Source organism: Opisthocomus hoazin, chromosome 3, assembly GCF_030867145.1.
Source record: "Opisthocomus hoazin isolate bOpiHoa1 chromosome 3, bOpiHoa1.hap1, whole genome shotgun sequence".
Lineage (NCBI taxonomy): Eukaryota > Metazoa > Chordata > Aves > Opisthocomiformes > Opisthocomidae > Opisthocomus > Opisthocomus hoazin.
Window position 1 is genome coordinate 97,685,987 of NC_134416.1, and position 20,454 is coordinate 97,706,440.

Below are 20,454 nucleotides of genomic sequence, written 5' to 3' on the forward strand. Positions count from 1 at the left end.
TTGCTATTTCCTCTCTCGTGTCTGTACAAGGGTTTGTGAACCCATGTGTTGAACCCAAGTAGCGAAGAAAGGCAGGGAACTTGTCTGGGTTAAATGAAACTGGAGGGCGAGAGGCAGGAAAGAACGAACCTAACCTCAACCATTTTCTCAGTGCTGGCTTATGACATTTATGAAACAATAGTCTGATCCCTCTCTCTGCCAGTTTCACTTACAAGTACAACAAGTTGGAATAAAGAAAATTTTCAACGCATTATTCCTTATTTCCAACAACTCCTGCATTATATGTAAGAGAAGGGGAAAAGGCAGATGGTTCCTCTCACTGTGTCTCAGAATAGCACATTGTATGACAAACGGTTACAAGAAATGCAGGTTTTAAAGCAGATACGACATCTACTGATGTGACACTGACTAAAAGGGGCAGCATACCTGCAAGTAATGTGACTACACTACAAAATTTTAGTTACCAAAACTGTAGCACATGCAAAAGCAAACTAAATATAACATCATTTATATAAAGCGATTTAAAGAAAAATATTTATTACTTAAAACATAAAAGTTTCCAGTGTTATGAAGATTTCAGGTGAGAGAGGTGAGATTTTTGTTTTACACTGATTTCTCCCCTTTCTAACTAAAAACTGATTAATTTGTAGGTATTGCCCTACTGCAATTCTTAAATGCTTATTGAGTATTTGGGGAAGAAAACAAATTCTTGTTCCTGTTGGGAGTGAAAAAAAATTAGATTTAGATACTGGAACAGAGTTCAGTCTCTTACTGAAAATTCTGTTATGTACTTATTTTGTGTTCTTGCATGAGTCTGTCTCCTGGATAAGTTTGCCTCATGTAAACAGAGACAAGCATTGCATACTTTACAGCGAGTAGTTTTTTCGGAAAACCTACAAGCAGTACATCTAATCACATATGAAGAGAACCATCAGTCTTGCCTTGTTTCCTTCCATTAATTTTTTTTTTTTTTACCATACCCAGACATCTGACATATATTACCACTCCTTCTGAAACTAAGAACAGTAGCCAGGTTCAAAGCAAGCAATACCTTTACACTTGATTTCACAGGACAAACCAATCTGTCTGCAAGGTGAATAAAACTTTCTCTGCATACAGAAATACATTATTTGGGTCTCTACTTAATTACTCACCAGATCTCTCTTTTTTCTTCTGGTTGATATATTCCACTATTCCAAAATCTAGTTTCATCAGAACAGTCTTAATTTTGTTGCACAATTTCTGTCCAAATTCATTGCACTTAAGGAAGGGACATAAAAAGGCACACAATACTGTGATGAAAATGAAGACAGAGAGAAAAATTTTATTGAAATATTGCTTTATAAGAAGTTTCTCAGTAAAGATTAAACAATGCATTTGCATAACATAACTACTAATTTTACATAATGCAATTAGTTTTACATTAAAAAGCACTGTGAAATGCCCATGTTTGACAAACTGTTAATGTCAAATCCAGTTTCTAGGAGCTATTCCTACTCATCACAGAAAATACCACCGTATTCGTATCAGTTGATGCCTTTTTTACTTCCAGTAAGGCACAATTTATGACCACTGTAACATCTATCCTTCTCTTGATTTAGTCTCATTTTGATATCCCTATCTGAGAAACACGACTACACAAGCTATGACAGAATCAACAAGCTGAAAAAACTTGTAAGCTGACTTCCATATGACAAAAAGCACTTGTCAGAACCTGCATATATATATGTATACATATATGCATGTGTGCATGTATATATATAAAAATAAATACTCCCTATACGGAGACCAAATAATGAACAAATGGCATACATAAATCATGACTGAAAAAGAGACTATACTTACACAGGACATAGGAGAGGACAACTCCAGGAATGTAACTTCCCAAGACAGTGAAAAATGTACATACACTGCAGACTAGTAGGCAAAACTGGCAAAAACATTAAAATTGGCCATTAACACTTCCACTGTTTAAATATTTAGATCATTTTGCAAAAGAAAAACGTTGCATGCTAAATGAAATCTGGAATGCAGTCGAAAATGACAGTGGTTTTTTTATAATTAGGAAATACTTTAACACTTCTTGTGCAAATAAGCATCAAATGGTGCATTTTGATTAATTAGAATGTATCCCTTTTTATTATAAAAATATGCCATTTTTATTAATTTACTGTAAAGGTTTAACAAGCTCTCAGTTATTGCCAAAATTACTAGAAATTACTTCATTACATAAAAAAAGGCTAAACAGTCAATATGTAGGAAAAAACCCCAAATCACTACTTGAAATTTTACAATGCATACATGCCACATACTTACAAAAGCAAAAAATCCGTCCTATGAGTACAGTTCTCTCCCCTGCTGTGTTGCTTTGTGAAACCGTTTTCTCTCCCATGCTGGCAAGCATTCTCTGGATGCTTGTCGGCTACTGTAGCATCCCCGTAATGACAAGACTGAGCTGAATTTTCAATGCAAAACTTGAGATTTGGCTTCTGCTGCCACTGAGACGCATAGTGCGCCCTTCACACCTGCACAATGCTGAGTACAGAACTGATCTATTGAAAGTTTACAAAAAGAATCTATTTGCTTTGGAGTTCAATTGCAATAAAATAGTTAATTGAAAGAAATTTTGCACACAGCATCAGTGCCTGATTTGCTTATAATTATAATAGTAAATAATGACATGGCTCAGAGAATGAGGCCAGGAAAAAGAAAGGAAAACATGCTGTCAAAATTAGCTTTTCCAAATCTGGATTAGGTGTATCTTGACGTACACACAGAGTTACCGTGTCACATCACCACATGACAAAATTACGGGACTTCGTATACTGATACCACGTTTCCTTACCTGAATGTACACCTACTTCTTTTAAATATAACATTATTATCCTAATCACGTAGTTTCCTGACATACGATTTATACATCTTTGAAAGGTGTTTCATCCTGCTGCTCATACGTATTTCCAGTCTGAACTCCTAACATTTGAGTGTGGTACCACATACTTCCAACTTGCTAATTCTGAAGAGCCTGTTTCCAGGAAAGGTTTTGTGGCAAAGTTAATTGAGATCAAAAGAGGGGGAAAAAACCTCCTAATCTCCTTTTAACTTTTTATATTTAGCAATACAAGTATAGAAAGGAAATCTACTGTTGACATGGTATACTTTTACATTATTTATACTCTTGTTTGGAAAAGAAAGCTGCTTCACTTTTGGTTAGAACTACATAATAATCTTCCTATGATGAAAGAAGAAGCTTTAATCTTGCTTGCCTTTTCACAAACAGGGTTGTCCAGCTCAGTCTTTCCAGTGGAAAAAAAAAAAAAATACCTATACCTGTACAGAAGAAAAATTATCACAGTAAAACACAAAAGATTCTCTTCTATCGTGTAATGCTTGCGCAGCTATTTCTGAAAATGAAAATTATTTGGGAAAAAAGTGTATGTTTAGGAACTGTGTACTCTTCCTGCTTTTCCAAGTTTTTATTAAATTGAAATGTTTTAAATTGCCTTTCCACTGAACGACTGGTGAGGTTCCAGCAGCTGTAAGGGGAGGGCCTGTACTGCTGTAAACTTTACTGTGAGCAGCTTTGCTCACTGAGGACCTACTTCTGTCCTGCACAAGAAGAACGTAGCAGAAACTCATGACTGAATATATCATAACATGTATTTTATGTTTCAGGTGTTTGTTTTGTTAAATCTATGTCAGCTTTTTATCAAAAAATATCAAAGTGTTAATCTTACTTGGGAGTGCTTACCTTGCCAGGGTTTTGTTCCTTGAAGTGGGACATTTCTTGCAGAAATACAAATAAGTTCATCAGTGTTTCTGAAATGCACTGATTTATTCTGGGTCTGTAGTCTTGTCTGGAACTGATGACTTTCCAGCTGAGTAAAACAAACAAAAAAACCCAACAACTTTGGCTATAGCTCAGATGGAAGTCGAAACTGGTTGAAAACATCTGACGCCTTATCAAATTCTAAGCCAATCATGTTGTAAAGCTAGAGCCTCCAGAGATCCAAAGACTGCTGCTATGCTAAAGATACCTGTGCTCATTTCCCCTTATTTTATATGGGGCTAATCTCATCTTTTTTAATCAAACAAATTCTGTTCAGTAGTAGCAATTCTTAGTCCACACAAGCAATGATGGAAGAAATTACTGCTTATTCATTCTGGCCATATGAAAAAAAATGAGTTCAAGGCACAGCTGTAACATAAATTAAGCAACTGAAACCCGAACTTGTTTCTCAGAATTATTTTTTTCTGAAAAAATATACCACAGTACTTTTTGTAGCCACATGGTCATTCATATTAATACATTTCATTTCATGCATATAATCCTTATGCTTTTTCTTTTCTATTTTTCATTTTGTTCTGCAAACTATGATCATCCCTAAGAGATTGCTCTCCAACTTAGAAAAAAAATTGCTCTTGAAATCTTGATGTTTAATTTCCTTACTCAATTTTTATTTTTTGTTATCATATTGAAATGACTGTTTCTAAAGCTTAGCTTATTACTGTTCAGTCCTTTTAATAAAATAAAAAGAAACTGTACTGAAGAATTTGCTGAAAAACATGAGAAAGCATACGTATCTAATTTTGGGCTGATCAGTTTAGACAATATCTAGTCTAAATTATCACATCATACAACTTTTCGGAGTAGAGAAAACATCTACAACAGAGATGCTTTACGAAATAACAAAAGAAAGGAAAAGCACAGGCTAGCCAATGTCAGATCAAATTGGTACAAAGTATGGATGTACAACGATGCAAATATTCAGAATATGAAGTAAATTCTGCACCAGTTTTACGAAGTTATCTTTTGCGTAATTCAGTGCTCAGTACACACACTTTTGATCAGAGTGAATGCAAGTAAGCCATAAACAATCCTACAATCATTTTACTTGGATACATAATCCATTAAATGTCCAATGCATCACTGCATTAATAGTCAAATTTTGCCATAGCTGGATCAAATTACAGGATGAATCAAAAACTACATTATGAAAAAAACTGAATTGCAAGTCTCCCTGTGCAGCAATAAGGACATATATGTAGGTTGTCACATCAAACTGCCAACTCATGTTTCCAAATAATTACTCTGCTATTTAGCTACTGAAGTACCACAAGGCCCTGTTAACAGTTGTTCCTATTATTCAGAACACAAACGCTCTCTGATAGTTCCCCGCAGAACTTAAATTTTAGCAAACATCAGTAAACGACTGATGAGATTTTTGCTGTTTAAACTTCACGTTGCATGAACTTGGTGCTCAGAAGTAACATTTAAACATTTGCTTTAATATCACGAATAACAAGATATAAATTTTTTTTTTTTTTTTTTAGAAAACAGAAGACTAGAAGAAAAATTATCTGTCATCACTTGTAGTAATACCTGTAGTGATTAAACACTTCCATGTTAGCATTATTCTCGTTCAAGAACAGATTGCTTAGTCATTTTTATTGGCACAGATTGTAAAAGTTGAAACCCATTAGGAGCACTTGGTCTTTTCTCACTTGAAAGCTGGTTAGGAGGTTGCTTTTGTATAACCTACCCTGTAACCTACCTTTGCTGCATTGCATTTTATTAGCTATGCTTCAATATTCATACTTACTAACAAGGCACTATTATGTTTTAGGACATGAACTTGTTAATGTCTCTCATTTCCTGATATAAGGAAAGTGATGACAATTTTAAAGTTTTTGAATGTGTGTTTGTATTTTTGTGAGGCACTGGCAATGGCGATGCAGACGTACGACAGCCCTGCTGCCCACAGGCCATGGAGCCTCCTGGCTCAGGGGTGACTCCAGAGTTTTGTTCCCGTAAGTGGCAGACGTGATGGTGCACACTCAAAATCAGAGTACTGCCTTCTCATTTGCTTAACACCTAACATTTCTCAAAACAGATGTGGATGCCTATATAGCAAATTTAACTCTACCAAAACAGGCTTATTTTTCATCATAAATATTTTGCAGATCCCTTAGAATTAGTTCACAAACTTGCAGGAACCCACAAATCAAAATCCGTTTCTTACAAGTGCTTAAAAACAATTTGCTCCTTCATGTTATTTTTACTTTTTCTGTCTATAAAGCAAAAGTGTACAGTAATGTTTTTCTATGGGCATGAGTTCACACCGCACTTGCACCGAGAACTGCCATGTACATTTTTCTAGCAAGAGCAACAGGTTTAATCACACAGCCCAAGGGGACAACTATTGAGGGAAAATGGATTTGAATTCTGGAAATTATTTACTTCAAAGTTACACATATAATTGCACTGGATTGCAAGAGATAAGCTGATTTTTGTCTTAAAAAGATAAGCTTCTGACTTGCTTGTCTTAGGAGGACCAGGGTTATATGCTGATACTGCACTGAAAGGTAAGTCATCTCTCACACAGCAGCATGCAAGACATACTAACACAGCACTGCAGGGATGGTCAGGTGGTCTAAATTAGGCCACTAAACCTAAATTAGGGATGATCAAGTGGAACTGGTCAAGTGGTCTAAATGAGGCAGAAGCTTTGATCAATGAATCACTGTAGCAAGTAAAATAATGAAATAACGTAGCCCACCCTGTTTATTACATTATAGCATCAAACTTAAAGTTGGGTATTACATTATTACCTCCGATTTCTGGTCACAGATTAATAACAAAACTAGGCAAAGGATAGGTAACTATATATGTAAATGTCTATTTGACTTTATTTTCCAACCAAAACCAAAAAATTTCTATTTATAAATTTTCAGTTGTATAACCCCAAAGACATGTCATCTCTATTTTACAAACCATGATAAAAGGGGAAAGTGAGCTCTGAATTTCAAATCCAATGTCTCAGGAAAAGGAACGCCAAACTTAAGTTCTCCTTGAAATCTTTAACTAACGTTTCAGCCCAAACCCAGACAACACGTCTGACATCCAATTCAGCAAGGTTTAAAGCCCCTTTTTCTTAAAATTTTAAATTTTTGCTCTTGTTTCTCCTGAAACACAGAAGATATGAGGATTCTGGGCTTATGCTGAATTGTACACTTTGGTCCAACTGCTGCCCACATTTAAATTTTTGAATTTTTACATACTTATATCTAAGCCAGGAATAAGTTGTCTTCTCCCACATACATGATATCCGTTCTTACTCTACATGGGAGTGTTACCTATCTTCTTTCCTGTTGCAATGTGGACATATTGATTACTTGGAAGCAACTTTACTAACACAACGGAGATTAAACACCTTCTCCTACTTTCAGACACATGGTCTGAGCAGCCTTGTTTTTGTAAAAAAAGTCAGGAATAATTTCAGTCAAAAATGTCTGTTTACACACATGGAGAAACTTCATCTTCCTCTGTATTTAACTACCTATATTTAACTACTATACAGCAACTTCGCCACGAGGTGGTGGCACAGCCACATCGGTATTATAGCAAGGTTTGGGAGCCGTCTCATACAGAACATAAATGGCATGCATGGGGAATTCATATTCAAACTATCGTACGCATGGTGGAGTGCAGAACATGACTTAAAAGAAAAACTAGTATTTAAGACACAGTGTACAACTGATTAAAGTTCAAAACCCAAATTGTTGCCTTATTCCTGACTTCACTATAGTACTTCTAGGATTGCAGTAGTGCCATTTCCTTTAACATTGCAAAATATTCAGGGTGAGGGTTTTTTCCCTCCCTTTGAGAAAAAAACATAAACATTTAAAATAGTGTACCTGAAATTCATAGGATGAGAATCTTATGTCTTGGACTAGGTGACTTTTGTAACACAGAGAAAATGCAACATATTTTCCAGCCATGCACGGCACTGCAGGTGGGTATTTGACTCTGACAGACAATGTACATAAAACCATTAAATAACTCAGAAGAACACTGCCGGAACGCAGCAGGAGGGATTAGCAATGTTACACAGAGAGTTTTGATTGCTTCCCATCCACAACAGCAATTTCCATTTCCATCCTCTCTGATAATTAGCAGCTTGAGAAAAGTAGTATACAAAGGTTTTGTCTTACGAGAACTGCAATTTTTATGAGTAGGCTACTCTCCTTAAAGAAACATTGCTTCCATTAATAACATGTATTTTAAAAGTTGGCTGTTTATTCTAGAGTTCAAAACTACTATAATGACCATATTCTGAGTTGCAAAATCCTTTTACAGACTTTACTCCTACCCTTTATTTAAACTTGTTGACAATCAAAGTGGAACTTCGCAGATCCACAAAGAGAGAAAACAGACAGGCCTGATGCCTGCTATCAAAACCGAGCTTTGAAACACATAGGACAATTGTAGATGGTTGCCTTACTCACTTTCAGACAACTGCAAAGGTGGAGGGGGCGGAGAAGATGAAAGCATAAACTACAATAATAATGCAAACTGTTGTCATACATGCTAACCACCAATATAAAGACAATATAGATTAAAGAGGAAGAGAAACAACAAGGCACACTGGGATAACTAGTAATAATTCAAAACAAGCATGAGAATTATGCAGAAAAATGGCACATTTGCAGAGAAATTTCTCTGGAGTTGCTTCTCCTGGTTGTTAATAGTGCTTCCTTTTCCCAAGTTTAAAAGGTGTTGGAAGTATGAGCTCCAGTGCACATCAAATGTATCACCAGATGCTTTGGTCCCATGGTCTGCATGTGGTGCACTGACAAAGAAGCATCCAAGCAAGAAGAGGGGATGGTAGAGGTGGATTTTGCTTCAAAACATTACAAAGCCACTATTAAGCTTGCTCTGCAAAAGAATGTTTGGCAGTTTCTCGTACACCACAAGAAATAACGAGACATCTTTGTCAGTTCCACTGCAGCCACACTTCTCTATTTTACAAGGAACACCAGGGACTATTCTGAAGTCTCATTCCGATCTTAGGCAACCAGAGGCGTAACCAAATCCAGCTTGCTGATCTTCAGTGCGACAACCAGATGTGCACGCCGCCTCTGCTTGTCCACGCCTCCCCACAACCGGCAGCCTTGGGGACATCTGTCCCTCCTGTCCCTTCTCCCCAGAGCCCACCTGCGCAGCAGTGTTACCCTGAGGCCGGAGGGTTGGAACCAGGGGGCACCAACGCAGACCCTGGCGAAGCGGCAGCGAGAAAGAAAGGGGGTACAGCACGCATCATCTGTATGGGTGCAAAGACAGAGGGGTTATGTCATGCCTGTGCAGAAAGCGAGATAAACATTAACCTTGCATTAGACCAAGAGCTGACAGACACGTAACGATGCGTACTCCAGACCAACTCACTTTGCAATGATCACATTTAATGACAAAGAGGACAAAAAAAAAGAGGCGTAAAGTGATGCAGATGATGAACGTGGAATGCATGCCATCAGTCAACCAAGAATGTAAAAAACTACTTCAGCATATTAGGGGAGTTACTGTACCTTAATAAAGGACTTAAATGTGAACCCTATACTTCCTGCCAACACAGCTTTTGGGGCTCCTGTCAAGGTGCTCCTTTGAAGATACAAGCAGCCAACCCTCTCTGAACACCTTCAAAGGGTTTTGTGCACAATTTAGAAAGGACAAAATTTTATGCTCCCACTGCTTCTACTGAGTTTGAAATAAAGTACTACATTCCTATTCTAAAACTACTGTCAATAAGACTGAAGGTGTTCAGAGAGAAAATTAGTTACTCATATCCTTCTGACTACCTACTGCATCATTTCTAAAACTGAGCCAATGCATAAACTGTTACCTAGTAGCCGCAAAAAGCCCCCAAGAAACAACACAACCACCCTCCCGCCCCAGATGCTTCGACCCATCACAGTCACAAACTCTGGCCAGCAGTCAGTGGCATTATGTTCTCTAAAAATGACTGATGGTGTCATGCTCTCATTTTATATCTAGACATCTGTTCAAGCAAAGCCCCGTCACATTTCTCTCAGAAAGGTCAGCAGCTCTCATGTTACTGGTTTAAAGATCTCTTCGTGATGTGCTGGATTTTTTTTAATTATGTGTACACAGTTTTATATGTGTCTTCACACAGATATACTACTCAGAACTGCAGCAGTGACAAAGCACACCATGATGTGGTGGATCTGAAGGACTGCACCTACATAAATAAACAGTAATTACAGAGCTTCTAAACCTGCTTGATTGCCCAGCTGTAACCACACACGCTTGAAACCTATGCAGACTCTGTAATGTTAAGGGTAACTTAGAATGTATTAGTCAAGGTGGAAGAGCTGAAAGTTACACTCCAAAGATATGTAAATCAAAATATAGGTAATACAGCTATTTTGTAGTCTTTTAAGAAGAAATATCTAAACGTTATAGAATGATGCAGCTGTAAGGGATGTGGATATCTCAGGTCAAACCTCATAGGCAGCCAGGAGTTAAGTACGAAACTTGACCAAATGAAATCAAGTGTGCAAATTGTTAGCAAAACCCAACCAAGCAGTTACCTTTTCAGAGCCTTCACAGGTCTCTCCCGTGAGGAAAGGAATCACCACAGTGCAGAAGGCAGTGATTATAATGATGCAGTTACTCTTCTTTGAAACAAACATTTTAAACCTGAAGAGCTATGCCAAAAATATATTTCAAAATTCTTCTTCTAAATTATTCAGGTACAGAGATAATGGATATAAAATAGTATTTAGCTTTTAAAAGTTTGTGAAAAACATTTTAATTTTTTTTTTTACATTTAAATTTCAGGTGCCCACATACTTGAAAATTACCATCCCTCTCTCCCACCAACATATAAAATAGTGTAAAAAACACATTTTACAGTTAAGTATATTAAACCACCAATGGCAAAACCTCTAAAATCTACTATTGAACTGTGTGGTAGAAAACAATGCAGTATTGATTAGCCTTATTGTAACACAATGTGACAAATTTGTGAAGGTTATGTGTACTACATGGAAAGACATAATAGCAAGCACCACTGAACTCACAGCATAGCAACTTAATGACCTACGTGGCTAATTTAAAAGGCGATTATGTAGAATCGTGCTTTATACGGTGCTACTTTTGGATCCTGTGCAATTCTTAAGTATTTTAAAATAATTATAATTGTGTCACGTGGCTATGAGCAACTCAACAAGACTTGCAATTTAGATGAATCATGGGGGCATCAGGTAAAATCCTGCTTGCTTCAAAGCGCTTCACGAAAGGATGCTGTATCGTTGAAATAACAAGGGATACAGGAAACATCCACAAATGCACTCCGTTCTCAAACTTTAGGGACAATATTCCTCTAGAACCTCTTCCTATGAACTGTAATGGAAATCTCTCCATCTTGTAGATATTCATATGCACTTTATTTCCTATTGCTAATCTACACGTGCTGCACAGGCTTAGGCTTTCACCAATATGTAATACCACAGCAAACACATTCTTTGATCACATTTGACATCCCTTCAGTGTCAAAGCTTGGGCACACTTGGACTCTCTAAGATACACAAAGTTAGACAGATTTTGGTTTTAAATCGAAGCCGGAGAATGTAGCCATCAACCTCAAAGAGCAACAACATTTCCCAATCCAAAAATCTCCTTTAATTATGATTCTGTAGTTCAAATACATCATTTCCAGGAACTGAATGAATTCTGTTAACACCATGCAACGTTTCTTCTCAAGCTTTTCAAGTGTTTTCTTTCTGACCTCCTCTATCTTCATCTGACATTTCAATTTTGTGCTTTTTATTAAGCGTGAGTCAGTCCAATTTAACATATTTTTCAGGGGAAGGTGTGCAATAAAAAGCAGAAAAAAGATCTTATTTCACAGCTCTCAGTAACATGCATGCCCCTTTTATTTCTTGACCAAGAATATTTTTTGGCAATATTACTATACAAGAAATGTGTTTAAGTCATCAGCATTTGATGAGGCTGGATGTGTTTTTCTCAATGGACTGCACCACTGACTGATTATGACGTGACTTTCAGCAAAACAGAATGTAAGCAACCTTTCCTCCCTGACTCTGTGTGCTCCTTGCACAGAGTGTTAAAACTAAGTCATGATGGTATTTTCTTAACTGACATGGGAACATTTTACCACTAGTGCGCTGCTAAACAGTATCAATCCCATAAATGAAGGTATTTTATTTTGTTATATTACTAGTCAAGAACAAACCTTTCTGAAAATGAAAGCAATTCTATTGTTATAAAAATACACTCAGGTATTCTGCAAAGGGATAGTGGAACTCCTCTTGTCCTACAGGTTGCTTAAAAAAAAAATAGACCCATTACTACCAAGATTTTATTTTGGAGGGGATGTGTTCATGTCTTCTATTCAAGTATAACATCGGTCATCTTATAAAGTCTTTCTAAGGAGCTGTATTGTCTTTCTTCAGATACAAACTGGTTAGCTCCAACTTTTTTGAAGGTGATTCCAGTACACAAGTTCGTCAACACAGCGGACTGATCCAAGTGTTGCCACTTTTTGCCGAATGTCCTGCTAAAATAAACAAAATATACTCCCACTAAATTTGGAGCATTTCATTGTCCAGCTCCTCTAGACAGACTCTTCTAAGCAAACTGATAGCTCAGCTCTCACAGGAAACCCTTCCTCTGACCCGTGCTACTCTTGTCGGGCTCTCCTGGGAAGAACACCAGCTAGTCCAGCTCGAGGTCATTCAAAACGTGAAATGTGATCTGACAGTCAAGTGCTATTAGTCCAAAGTCATGACTTAGGTCAATAAGCACAGAATTCTTCAGCATCTCTTTGCATGAAAATTCAGTGTTTTGGTGCCATACAAATACTGTCATAGATTTGCTTTCTGTTTAGCAAAGACTATGACACTATTACTACATGCTGTTGTCTTTTTACCAAGACAGTACAAAGGCTGGGATCTTCCAGGTCAGCTTCCCGTGTGTAACAGAAACCCGTGATGGAAAAGAGCCATTCTTACTGCACTATTTCTGTTCAGAAAGGTAAGGAAGTCTTGTTTCTATTAACAGAAGCATAAAGTTCTGTTTGCAGAACTTTAAACAGCTCTGCCCAGCTGCTGGAAGTAACTCTTTCATATTTATTTTTCTCCTGCAAACACAACTCTTTCAACCCTTTCTCACAAACTCAATTCATTTTCCTTCTTCAGCCTCCCCATTCTGCAGCCGGGATACTCCTAGTTCACGGCCTCTCAAAGTCAAATAGCCAGGAAAGATGAGCCCAGCATTCCCTGAGTTGCAAAGCAACTGCATAAAAAAGGAAAATTGGATTTCAAGCTCCAGACAACACTTTCAACCTGCAAAAACATGAAAATGACTTTTTGTGTAATGTTACAAGGTGGCTTTAACTCCTTCTGTGTGGAATTTCATTCTGACTTCTCTATAGGTTTTAATGGATTTCGCATGAGCAGATGATCATCTACTTTGATGCATTACCGAGAGCTCCTGGCATGAGCTAACCACTAGTTGCCTACACTTGCACATTGAATTAAATTATCAAAGGAAATCAAATACTTTCCACTTTATTAACTATAACTAGCAAAAGAAACAAATATTCTGTTGTAATTACAAATAAACAAGCTTTGAGTAATTAAATAACATGCAGATTTGACTTCAAACTGGATCTCCATTTTTCTAAGTCCAAGCACATGCTGAGAAAGGTCATACACTATAAGACTGTAGTTCAAAAACAACTGGTTTGAAATAATGTAGCATTCTCTCCCATTTTTATTCAAGTCATAAAAGGTTCCTGGGTAACAGCTTAGTGCACCATCCTTTTCAATAATAAGCAGAATGTCCAGAGGAGGGCCACAAAAATGATCAGAGGGCTGGAACACCTCTCCTCTGAGGAGAGGCTGAGAGAGCTGGGGCTGTTCACCCTGGAGAAGAGAAGGCCGTGGGGAGACCTTCTAGCTGGCTTCCAGTACCTGAAGGGAGCCTATAAGAAAGCTGGACAGGGACTTTTTACAAGGGCATGGAGTGATAGGACAAAGGCGTAATGGCTTCAAGCTGAAAGAGGGTAGATTTAGATTAGATCTAAGGAAGAAGTTCTTTACTATGAGGGTGGTGAGGCACTGACACAGGTTGCCCAGAGAAGTTGTGGCTGCCCCCTCCCTGGCAGTGTTCAATGCCAGGGTGGATGGGGCTTTGAGCAACCTGGTCTAGTGGAAGGTGTCTCTGCCTGTGACAGGGGGGTTGAAACTAGGTGATCTATAAAGGTTCCTTCCAACCCAAACCATTCAACAATTCTACGAGATGATGGCAATCAGAACAAGACAGACATTGTTCTGACACAGGCAGTTACATGTTGGTATCTCTTTGAAGCACCTACAGCCAGGTGCTTCCATCACTTCAGGACCGATTATTCACAGTATATTCTTTATACATTCTTGACCATTATTATATTCCTCACGAGCTATCATTTAATTTTTTTTTAAATAAATTATACCATCTTACACCAAAACTATAGGGGACCCGATGATAAAGAATTACTGCAGGAAAATACCATCCTTATGCTAAACTGTTTTCAATCCTTCACCTTTGTCCACATCTTTCCTCACTGTTCTTGATCTGCTACTGCCCAGGATCATATGACAAAACAAAACATAAGATATGAGTCGGTACCTAATCTTCACAACTCTCAGCTTTTTACTAGCCTTATTGAGAAGTATTTTTGGATATGTTCTTTGCTTACTACACATTTAAATTCACAGTATGACTAACAGACTGTTACAATGCTACATCTTTAACTATGATGTTATAATGTTCATGAAATACACTTGTGATGCAATATTACATACTTTCTGAAGTAGGACATGAACTTAAGAGGGAAGAGGATGTAAGAAGTATTTGTTTGCACCTGAGAAGGAGCTACAAGGAGTGCAGAGAACTGAAACCGATCAGTGCACAAAGTTCATTTTACAGCTTCTAGAAAAATACCACTGCCCTCCTTTTTTAAATATATAAAGCAGTAGCTGATCTGAAACTTCTTTTTTTAATGTCATGCATATTGCTGTTTTCATGTATTGAAAAATATACAATTTAACAAACTAGAGATCCAGCTAAACACTTTTAATGAACAGCAATAAACACTTTGGTGGCTATCAGTAATGCGTCAACATTTCCGCAAAAAAAAAGAAAAACAAATGCTGCTTACTACTACAATTGCTTTTAATCTATGTCATATACAGGGCACAACCAGATCCCTGCAAACGGAAATGCGCAGGTGACCCCACCCCTGCAGAGACCCAGTTATGCCACTGGGGATCCATCCACCCACACTCATCCAGTTAGGTGACCGTGCCTGAATATACTCATCTACAACAGACAACCTGAAATGTCTTCTTTATTTCGTCTATCTTACAACAACACATTGACATACATACTGGAAAAACATCCACAATGTCAAAATTTAAGTATCACTAGGAGAAATCAAATCCCAAGCCACAATGAAATGCTCCCTTCTCATTCTTGTAGTTTCTTGAATTTTCCTCTACATACTGGCATTTAGTTAACTACCCTTTGAAAAAAAAAACAAACACCCAAGTCTGTTTCCACATACGTGACTATTTTTTTTTGCAATATCAAATATTTCATTAACACTGTTTTAAACATTTTTGTTTGCATCAAGACGGAGAAAATCATGACAATAGAAAGACCGCTTGCACTTTAAGAAACCGAGATTATAAACTCTGCCATAGCCAAATACCAATAACAGCTACTTTTAAAATATCTATTTTAAAATCTGTCTACTTCACTAAATTTAATTAGTTCATTTATTTCCATAGGAATGTGCTGGGTCATATTTGAGAAAACAGTATTCATTACATTGTTATTTAGATCCAACTACTTTCTTCTTATCCTGACTGTTGGTTTTATAAGCTAAGAAGATAAAAGTTCAATGTCAGAAAGACAGGCATACCTCAAAGGGACACAGTGCCCTGTCTCATTAATAGTAATGAGTTATGGTTCTGTCAGTAACGTGGCTCCGACTAAACTATTTGTCTCTCTGACATTTTGAGGCTTGTAAGTTGTCCCATGGTTGGGAAAAGTGACTAGGCAGAAACCAGGCATTATTTTCTTCCTTTCAGCTTCAGTTGAAGACGTACCTAAGAGCTGTACAACTCCACCTCTGTGCAGACGTTAAGATCTAATACTTCTCTCCTAAGCAGCCTTAGGTTAGCATTAGAGGCAAAACCCTCAAGAAACAGATGAGCTGTTACAACACAGAGCAAACTGATCTTAGGCTGAGAGCTCAGGAGCGTGCACGGATTAATGACACAAAGCCTCGGTCCATACGGCGCGGCACGAGAAGGCCATCAGAATCAACGTACAGTACCTGTCATCTTGTCCCAGATCCTCACTGTCTGGCATTTCAGAGGTAAAAAGGAATTCCCTCTTTCTCTGTACCAATCTAGATAATCCAGGCAACGATCTTCTAGCCTGTTTGTGCTTTAGAAGCAACAACCCGGGCACCTGTCCTGTTTGCTGCCGAGCAGAGCGCTCCGTGCTCAGAGAGCAAATGTTTACAGGACATCCTAAGTGCCTGCTGGTCTTGAATGAAGTTCAGAGCGTTCGGCTTTGATTGGCCAAGGCTATAAATAAACAGATCGTGACTCACCTCACACACTATGACAGGGTGTTTAGGAGCCAGCACAGCCAAGAGCAAAACACTTTTTTTTTTTCTTCTGGTCATGTGAGGGAGAACCACCGCCCAGTTTGCACATTTTACTTTTCTGCTTCCACTGGAAATCTTCCTCAATGTCTCCCATTTTTCTCAGGTGTAAGTGAGCAGCAACCAAAATGACAGGAAGCTAAATGGCACAAACTTTGAACTGACAGACAAAAATGTAAGAGCAAAGAGCTTACTGCAACTGTAAAAATATCCTTGTTTCCCTCCACACAAACTGTCATTCACAAACTGTCAGAAGAATAAAATTCTTCTCCATTGACTAAATTCACAGATGAAATACAAACTTCCCAATTCTTTTAAAATAAGGAATAGGAAAACAAATTTTCAATACAGATTAATGCATTGTTTTTAAATTCTGATCCAAGGTTGTCTGCCACAAGCAATCTCAGCTGTCATAGGGATACCAGCAAATTGTACTGGAAAAGTATGCTGACGGGAAGAGGTTTTCTGCCAAAATACTTCTAACGCCTCTGTGAACAACCCAGTGAATTGAAAAATTCACTTTCCTCGTATCGCTTTTTGCTGCGTGCATGACAGGGATTCTGCCACTCCAGCTATATCTCTTAATTTTCAATACCCCAGCAACCTTATCTGTGCTGATGAAGCTTTGTAGCGCAGCCCAAGACTCCAAGTATCACATATGTAGGTTGTTCAGGGCATTGCTCAGCACTGCTTTCTCACGTGGCTTCCTCCTTCCATTAAATAGCTTGACCTATTGTTCTTAATGTATTTTCAAACAAACACTACATCCAGAGATTTTCACATAGAAATCTTTTTTTCTAGGAGGGATTCCAGCAAGATTTAGACCTGCCTCTCCTGCATGAGATAGTAAGAATTGTCCTAGGGATGTCACATCTTAAAAATAAATTAAAAAAAAAAACCAAAGCAAAGCTGGAACAAAAGGTATGTCAGATTAAAAAACAAGCACCCCATATCTTTGATTTGATAAGCTGTATTTGGTGCATTGTGATTAGTGCATCATTCACTGGAAAGCTGCTTAACTTTCGAAACTAGAAAGGATTCTATGCTTTCTTCTTATTTTTACATATAATACTTCAAAATGAGTAGCAAGATCCAGATAAAAATCACAAAAAATCCCCAAACTGCATAATCATAGACCTATTATTTTAAATTGCATGATTTATATTTACTGTATCTGAATTAATAAAATTATTTCAGGAAATGGTGAGAGAACAAAACAAAACAGGGATGCTGCGTATCTGTGAATAACAACCCCATAACTCTTCTCCTGACATTCCAGTTAGTTCCTTTTTCCTTTTCTTAATCTAATCCCATCTTCTGTATTCATACCTTTGCTCAGTCTTTCAGAAGACTTGTCCTTCCTGAAGCAGTCTAATCATACTGGACTTTTAAAAGAAAGGAGGAAGAAGAAAAACAGGAATAAAGTCCTGTGTCTAAATTATGCAAGGCAATATATAAATATAAATATTTATAAATATATTAATTTATATAAATATTTACAAATATAAAGTAATAAATGTCCTGCCCTACTCAGAGACATTCCATGGTCATCTACACCTGCATATTCCAAAATCATCTCTTCTTTTTTCTTTTCTTTTTCTACTTCTGATAGTTAGAGCTGAAACAATTAGAGCTGAATTTCCTTCATTTCCTGAAACAAGAGAGCTGTGAAATTCAAAAATCTTAATCAATAAAATGGTTTTGTGTGGTAGCTTCATTTTCAGATCTAAATTCTGAAGTCCTCTACTTAGGAAAAGAATCGAAAGAAATAACTGAAATCTGCACACACAAAAGCATCATTCAAAATTTAAATGCAGCATCAAAAATGAAAGCAAGTAAAACACCCCCCCCCCCCCGTGCAACCTGATTTGCTGTTGTTTGTTTACATGCGCTGCAACACGTACGTAGGAGCCTGACACAGACACACGCATTTACTATGCAAAATGCCTTTTTACAAAATATTCCTTTCTAATGCATTCAATGATCACACTCGGGAGCTGAAAAGCTTTCAGTATCTTCTCTATCTCTGTATTTCAGTCTTGGAACTTGATGTACTCCAAACTCTTCCAGTCCGACTTCGGAGCGTTCGTGTCTGTGGCACTGGGGACACAGTGCTCACCACTACGGCAGAAAAAGGGTTCACTGTTTGCTTCTACAATTCCTTAGAACTCTTCCCCACCCCTCAGTGAGGTAAGGAGAAGAACATTGCCTTATTTATTTATTGATAAGCAAGTTCTGGAAAGATTAGGTTCAAAAGTGTCTGCCAAATGAGTATTTAACTGAAATGTCAAGGACCTGTTAACTCGGAAGTAGAGCATTTATAAAACTCTTCAATACTCAAAGACTCGTTTCTGCCGATACCAGTGCTCATCGTTTTTGCACACCAGACTTCAGAACAGCATGAGCGTGTAATTAGCAGACCTGCACTCACACTAAAGTATTTTGGTTAGTACCACAAAGATGACTATCTAGAAAATTCACCTCAATTTTTTGATCGATCTGAATTCTCCGCGCCCGAGGGAATCGGAGCTCAGACTGGCCCATCTGAGATTTCCAGCAGATCCAGCTCCAGACTATTTGACAGCGGTACAAGATGGAATGACCTCTCCAAGTACACTTGGGTGGAACAGCAGCAGGTGAGCAAAAGTACTGTACCGAACCAGGCCAAAGGGCTTCTGGCATCTCCTACCGTGCCCAGAAGTGCAGCCTAGGGAAAAACGTGTTGCTGCCACCTCCTAACAGTCTTCCAGATGCCAGCTTGGTTCAGGAAACCCATGAGCCACAACAGCGATGTTTGTATTTTTAGCTCTCAGTGCATTTCCATCCTGTGGTAGCATCTGTAACATCTTGTGGCAAGGACTTTGGCAGCTTAACTACATGCTGTTTGAAAACAAAAAACCCCAACCAAACCCCGCCCAATTTTCTTTGCTCTCATCTAGCCATTTAAACTGATTTCTAATAACTCTTATACCAGAACAGGTAGGTAACAGTTAATCTCTCTTCAGCTTTTCACAGCTATTTATCATTTTTACAGACCATTACCATACTCTTTTTGACAGGCCTGCAGAACTGAAAGGTGGAGCTGCCTCAGAAAGAGCTCACCTGGTATTAGAATTGATAAAAATCAGTTTGAAACTATTTCAACAGGGAAAACTCAAAGCCACAAGAAATGACAGAACTGAGGAAAGAAAAGCTCGTTCCCCACCCATGTTATTTTTCAGGAAGGTTCTTAATTCCTTGCTTAGTTGCAGCCAACGCTACAACTTTCTGAACTGCATGGGACTTTGGTCAGTCGTCTCTGTCCCCTGTAAATTCCTTCTTGCCATCTCTGAGGCCTCACCTCACATGACTGATCCTGCTCTTCTCAGCAACCTCTCTGCTTGAGCTGCCATCTCCCACCCTTGCTATGTCTCTCTCACTTCTCACATCCAGCATTTTCTGAAATTTTCCCTCCCCCTGGCTCCGTTGCTTCCTCAACGGAAAGAACAATCCCTTCCCCCTAGCCCTGTTATTTCTGAAAGGACCATGAAAGCACTTGACTTTGTAATCAAAAGCAAAAAGATGCTACTGGTCATGTTCTGCTCTTGGTCAGCTCGTTTGGCTTTAAAAGTCCTACTTTGCTCACGTGTTTCATGCATGTAAGCTGTTGCATGCCCTGAAACATCCTTGCTGATCATTTCCAAACTCTACCTATGTTTTCTATAACCTGTTTAAGGTGGCAGAGACCAGAAACGTACACCATTATTCCTGGTGAGGGCACACTATTGATTTACACATTTTGACCCTTTTTGTGAGTTGCTCCTCATGCTCTGTTGGCCCTTCTTTATTTTATTTGGATAACTTTAAGAATCAGTCCTTCTTAGTTCTGTTCATCTCCATCCAGACCTTTCTCAACAATTCCTTGACAGCT

General features: G+C 38.1%; 1 protein-coding gene across 2 annotated transcripts in view; it reads right to left on the reverse strand.

Annotated features, from left to right (window-relative positions):
* The window catches only part of RETREG1 (reticulophagy regulator 1), a 72,321-nt gene that overhangs the window by 8,817 nt on the left and 43,050 nt on the right, over nucleotides 1–20,454 (reverse strand). The window contains exons 1-4 of one of the 2 annotated variants that reach the window (XM_009938549.2): nucleotides 16,209–16,432; nucleotides 3,752–3,878; nucleotides 1,846–1,930; nucleotides 1,155–1,292 (exon numbers count right to left, since the gene is read on the reverse strand). In XM_009938549.2, the coding sequence (XP_009936851.2) occupies nucleotides 1,155–1,292; nucleotides 1,846–1,930; nucleotides 3,752–3,878; nucleotides 16,209–16,243 (385 nt within the window). In that variant the 5' untranslated portion in view covers nucleotides 16,244–16,432. Of the gene's footprint in view, nucleotides 1–1,154; nucleotides 1,293–1,845; nucleotides 1,931–3,751; nucleotides 3,879–16,208; nucleotides 16,433–20,454 lie in introns of those variants that run through there. The other variant, XM_075417120.1, reaches the window with a different exon arrangement.